We start from the raw sequence: 5,960 nt of genomic DNA, 5'->3' as shown, positions 1-5,960 counted from the left end.
TTGCTATCATCAGGTTCTTCAGATTTAATATGAAGGTGGAGTGAGTCTTATCGTTTTTCAAATTTAAATTATATTTTTTTACTCGCCAAAATAAAATAATTGATTTTTTTTGCTTTAATTTATTTTATTTTGAGTTTTAAAGATTTTTTTTTTAAGTTTATTTCTTTTTTTTTTAAAATGAAAAAATAAATATTTAAGCACAACCGAGTAAATTATTGAGAGAAGAACTATTAACTTCTACCAATTTTACTAACTTTCGTTAAAGAATCACAACAAGCTTCATAAAAATAACATTATTAGTTTCTATTTTTTTTAAATATATTGAGAAATTTATTATTTGATTTTTTTTTAGAATGCATTATTTTTCTTTTAATTCAAGATAAAAAATTAGTATATATTGACACTTAAATTTAAAACGTTATAAACAAGAATAAATGCACTATCTTCTATATTCATACATGAAATCAAATTCAAAAGATCAAAAGATCATAAACTAAATCTTTTAGGATGTCCTAATTAAAATTAGAGTGTGGATGAACTTTAAAAAAAATACGATGAAGGTTTAAAATAATAGAAAGAAAATTATAAATAAAAAGAGTATATGAACCTAAATTTTGTCATTTTCTAGAATTAGAAAAAAAAATTAATTAAAACGAAAAAAAGTGATGACACATTTAAAAAAAAAAAAAAGTGAGTTGAAACTAACTGAACTCTAATATAGATCTGTCTCTTTCCATACATTTTAATGATGAGAACTCAATAGGGGATAATTCTCTTTATAACTACTTTGATTGATTAATAACGGCGGACAAATATGAAATATCATTAACTACTGTTTAAACCTGAAGAGATGTTGAGCCTTCCCAAACACACATAGGTAGGCTTATTTAACAAACAAACGAAGGCATGACAATAACTTATAAGAATGAGTAAATGGGGAAGATGAGAAATTGTGTTACTTTGTCTCTAAGCTGATTAATTCTGAAGACATACTAGAATAGACCCAATAATGTTGCATGAATCATAATATTGATAACCAAGTGGAAACATATATATTCTGAGTCCAAATGATTTTTATTTTTTATTTAAAAAAAAACTTTACTTGAATTATAGCTAGGGGTGAGCAAATGGGTAAAATCAATCCGTTTTGTTCGATCTGTATTAAATCCAAACTAAGTTTATTCAATCCGTAATCCAAACCATTTTACTAATTAATACTGATCGTATACGGATTGGATTGAAAATGGTTTGGATAATCCAAACTAAAAAATATTTATATATATCAGCTTGAAATTAGTCAACAATTTTTTTTTTTTTAAAAAAATAATAATTTTTTTTTTAAATTCGATTTTTTTTATTATTATTAAATTTGAATCTGAAAAAAATAATAAAAATAATAATAATAAAAATAAAAAAAAATATCGTTTTCAAGTTATGATAAGTAAAATATATATTATATTGAGATGAAATTTAATTTAAAGAAAATTAATTAAAAAATATTTTTTTATTTAGATAGTTTGGATAATCCTAATCCAATCCGATTTAATTCAATCCGAACTCAATCCGATCCGATCTCAGTCCAATCTGAAATATCCAATCCGAATTAATATTTAGGATTCGGATTGGATTTCGGATTAAACCACCCAATGCTCACCCCTAATTATAGCTCTACGAATCTATAATTATAAATGGGGTATATAAACTCTTTCTTAAAGGTGAAACGTCTTTCCTCTCACAATTAATCAAAATCTTTTTTTAACATATTATTTATTTTGTATATGTACATCATGAGATGAAGGTACCTCCATCACTATTTTACAATCTGAAAAGAATATTACTAAGATTTTGGAGATAATTATATTGTTCTAGAATACTTCAAAAATTAAATTTATTAATATGCGACACTTAAAATTACATTAGTCGGTATCGTATACCTCAAACCCAACCCACGAGGTGAACCCATGTAGTCCACGTGCAAGAATCAGAGTGGGGAAGTCGCACCACAAACTTGAGTGGAACGACGACTTACAACGCGTAAAAGCAAGAAATATTTGTGACAAGAAAGTGGACCATTAAACCTTAAATTGTGGAACGATATAGGTCAAAATGGGGCGGTTGTGAAAGGTCTTTTGTGTATTCCATAATATTTGTGCTGGCTGGACCACCAAAAATACCATTCTACAGTTCTCTCATACTTTCTTTACCACCACCACATTTAGTAAAGTTTGGTTTTCCTAATAAATCTTGTCTTGTTTGGTTCCTCTTGTCGCATCTACTTTGTCAAAATTAGATAATCCCATAAAACTTGAAAGCAAATAGCTTTTATTGACAATTGCTAATAAACTGTCCCGGCCATTCATGAAAGCCCAAGCCTCAGAATAGACCTTCATTTGCACACACACAAAAACAGCATTGTTTTTGGGCTTTCTTCTATAACTACTATTTCTATACAAATAAATAATGGAAGATATGAAATTAAAAGTTTCTTGAATCACTAAAAATATTAAGAGGAGTAGTTTAACTAAACCCTTAAGCTATAACATAATTTCCAACTCCACAAAAACATTTCCTATAGTCTACATTATAAAATAAGACCCAATTTCATCACAGTTTCCCCCCAAACCCACAATGGAACAACAACAACTCAAACAGCATACCTCCATAAGGCAAAAACACCCGCCGGCGGTCCCTTTTTTATGGGAAGAACGCCCAGGAACCGCTAAACATCACTGGAAGCCCGACACCACCACCACTGCTAACGTCGCCACCATCCCTCCACCGCTCAAGCTTATCGCTTCAGTGCCATTCGAATGGGAGGAGTTACCCGGAAAACCCTTTTCTTGTTTTTCCCACCCGCCGGAAAATACTGAACAACAAATCCTTCCCGTTCTGGCGCTTCCGCCTCCTCCGGCTTACTCTGAAGATATTATTCCTCTCCTCTCAGAAGATCGCGATGTTGAATATTATGGACTACGGTCCGAGGCTGATGCGTCGCTTTGTTCGAATATTTCCACAGAGCCAGCTTCTTATAATGCTGTTGATCCAGTGGATTGGAACTCGAGTCCTTCGTCGCCAGAATCTGAATCGGAGGGAACCTACGGGGCGGGAGGTGCGAGTCTAGTTGGGGTATCATTCTTGGAGCGTCTATTTCCGTTGCTTTCCTCCCATCAAGGCGGTTTACGACAAAATGCAGGGAACTCTTATTCAGAGACAGGATCGAGCTCTATGGCTACTGTCGAGGAGAAGGAGGGCGGCGAAAGCAAGGCGTGTGTTGTGGCTAGACGGGTGCATACGCTGGGAGAGCTGATAATGATGAGCCGAAGAATTAGCCGCAAAAGGAAAGCAATTCAAATCCAAAGACAGGGCCTTTCCATGGTAATATATATATTGTTACTTACACAAATAATGTTATTTCAACTAAGTTAGTGAATGAATGAATGAATGATGACAGGAAGTGATAGACAAGAGTGATCTATGTATGGGAGGCTGCATGTTTGGAGTTATTGACAAGATTGGAGGAGGAATAATGCACTGGCCAAACTCCATTTGGAAGAAGACTCATCATGATCATTTTCATCGACTCAAATTTATGTGAAAATGATGGGACATTGGTTTGTATTTATTTGTTTTGGATTGAAAACTATTTCTCCATTGCCTTTTATTTTAAGTAACTATTTCCTTTATATTATAAATGATTTCATATTCCGTTTTATATTATTGGTTGTTTCACTCTAATTTTAATAATACATGAAAAATCAAATTCATCACTTTAATATATCAATTTTATACACTTTTGTAACGGTTATTTATTTATAAAGTTAAAAGGTGGTGTCAAATTTATTTATAAAGCTTTAAAATTCTATTTATGTATACAAACTTGTCAAAATGTGTCAAAATTATTTAACATAACGGAATGTTTCAAACGGAGTTAAGTTTTTATACACGTGGATATTTATTTTATACTTTGTTTTAACTTATTTTTTTTCATTTCAAACCGACTTTTTCTTTACATTTAATAAATAAAAATAAAAATTTCATTCTCTCTCCTTCTTCACCGATTCATATTCTTTTCATTCTAAATCTTAATTTCCGAAATCTCATCACCATTTCTTAGACCCATTTCGTCTTCTCTCTCCGAATTTCACTCTATGTTCTTCTCAATTGATGTCAAAACAATAGGTTATATATTCAATGCGAAACATCGAAATTAGAAATTCTGGATTTCATTTGAATAACTTGTCTGCAATTTTCGATTTCGCTAGGAGATTAGAACAATAAGTTTTTAGCGATCAACTGTGATGGTTTGAATTTTGAAAAATAAAATTGAGATTCTAGAAATGGTTATTGAGATTCTAGTTTTAATTATAATCGTAGTTGGAGTTGATAAGTTAAATGTGACATGTCTTCTGTTTGTCATTGTTTTTGATTGTTCTTCGTAAAGGAATAACTAGTTCCAAGATCGCTTCAACTAGGGTTTTGAAATTCATTTAATTAGATCCTCAATTACAGAGTTCAATCGCAGATAAGCGATGTTTATTACAGATATTATATTGTTTGATCGAAACTAGTCCATCCGATGATCAGATCACGAGTCTAACAGCAATATCAAAGTCTATGAATGATCTAGTTAAAAAGGAATAGAAAAAACTATTTGCAACATTCTCTATAAATTGAGATTCATTTGTTGAGTTCTTGAATGTGAATGGATTGGTTGCGGGTAGAAGAAGAGAAATTTTATTTATTTAATTTTATATATTAAATAGAAAAAGAAGGTACGTTTGAAACCTAAAAAATAGGTTAAAAAAATATAAAAAATAAATATCCACGTGTAAAAAACTTAACCCCGTGTTTCGTTATGTTAAATAATTTTGACACATTTTGACAAGTTTATATACATAAATAAAATTTTACAACTTTATAAATAAATTTGACATATCATTTCAACTTTATAAATAAAATTGACGTTCTTCCCTTTTGTAATATCATCAAACGAATTACTTAAAACTATATTTATGTGGATTTTTTTATACAATAAAAAAAATTAATCCTTTATAATTCAATAAAACAATTGATTAATCAAATTATTAAAATAATTTTACTATGTTTTTATAAAATTTAAATTTAAATAATATAATAATACAATCAGTTAAAAACCTACCTAACATAACTAATTAAAAAAAAAATCAAATAAAAAACCCAAATAACCTACTCCCACTCAAGAAAGCTCTTACAATCTTGAATTTAATATTAGGATTTTATTATTTTATAAAATAATAGTTTAATTTAGATAAAATTTTAAACTAAGCAAATTTGTAAGCAATTTTAAATTTATAATATTAATACTTTATTAGTTTATAAATAAATTTAATTTACAAGGAAAATAAATAAATTTATATTTTGAAATTAAAAAAAAGATTATTATTTATTCAAATGAATGAATGTAACTATAATTTTTAATATATTTTATTGTTTGTAAATGATCAGGAGTGTAAAAACTTAAATTCATAACCATTAAGATACAAGTTTTTGTATTATCACTAAGTTTGAGTGTTCACAATTTTTTTTAAAACAATGTTATTTATTTATTATAATTTAATACTTAATCATATATTTTAAAAAATGATAAAATGCTAAAACACTTAATTTATATCTCTTATTTTTAATTAAACTCTTAAATATCAAACAAGCTTATTTGATTTGGATTGGGTAACTAGGTTAATAATATATCTCAAATAACCCATCATCAAATAACAGGATACTCAATGCGGGTGAAAGTTAAAATTTTCATCTTTTACGTAAAAACATTTGTTTTTAATTAATTGTATGGGCCCTACAATTAATTAACTAACCGGGAAAACAGATAGAAAAAGAGAGAGAGAGAAAGGGACATGACGGGGAGTTAAACAGAAAATGGCCCACTTTTCACAATAGAGGCGTCATGACTCGTGAGGCTTGGCGCT

At 29.1% G+C, this 5,960-nt stretch overlaps 1 protein-coding gene across 1 annotated transcript; it reads left to right on the top strand.

Moving 5' to 3' along the window:
* The first annotated feature begins 2,550 nt into the window (after positions 1 to 2,550).
* Positions 2,551 to 3,595, top strand: LOC124929600. The gene is made up of 2 exons (XM_047470004.1): positions 2,551 to 3,375; positions 3,452 to 3,595. The coding sequence occupies exons 1-2, from the start codon at positions 2,629 to 2,631 to the stop codon at positions 3,593 to 3,595; spliced, it is 891 nt and encodes a 296-aa protein (XP_047325960.1). The 5' UTR covers positions 2,551 to 2,628.
* Positions 3,596 to 5,960: the final 2,365 nt, after the last annotated feature.

Source organism: Impatiens glandulifera, chromosome 3 (genome assembly GCF_907164915.1).
Source record: "Impatiens glandulifera chromosome 3, dImpGla2.1, whole genome shotgun sequence".
Taxonomy (NCBI): domain Eukaryota; kingdom Viridiplantae; phylum Streptophyta; class Magnoliopsida; order Ericales; family Balsaminaceae; genus Impatiens; species Impatiens glandulifera.
Note: the sequence above shows the minus strand (reverse complement) of the source record. Positions and strands in the feature narration are given on the sequence as shown.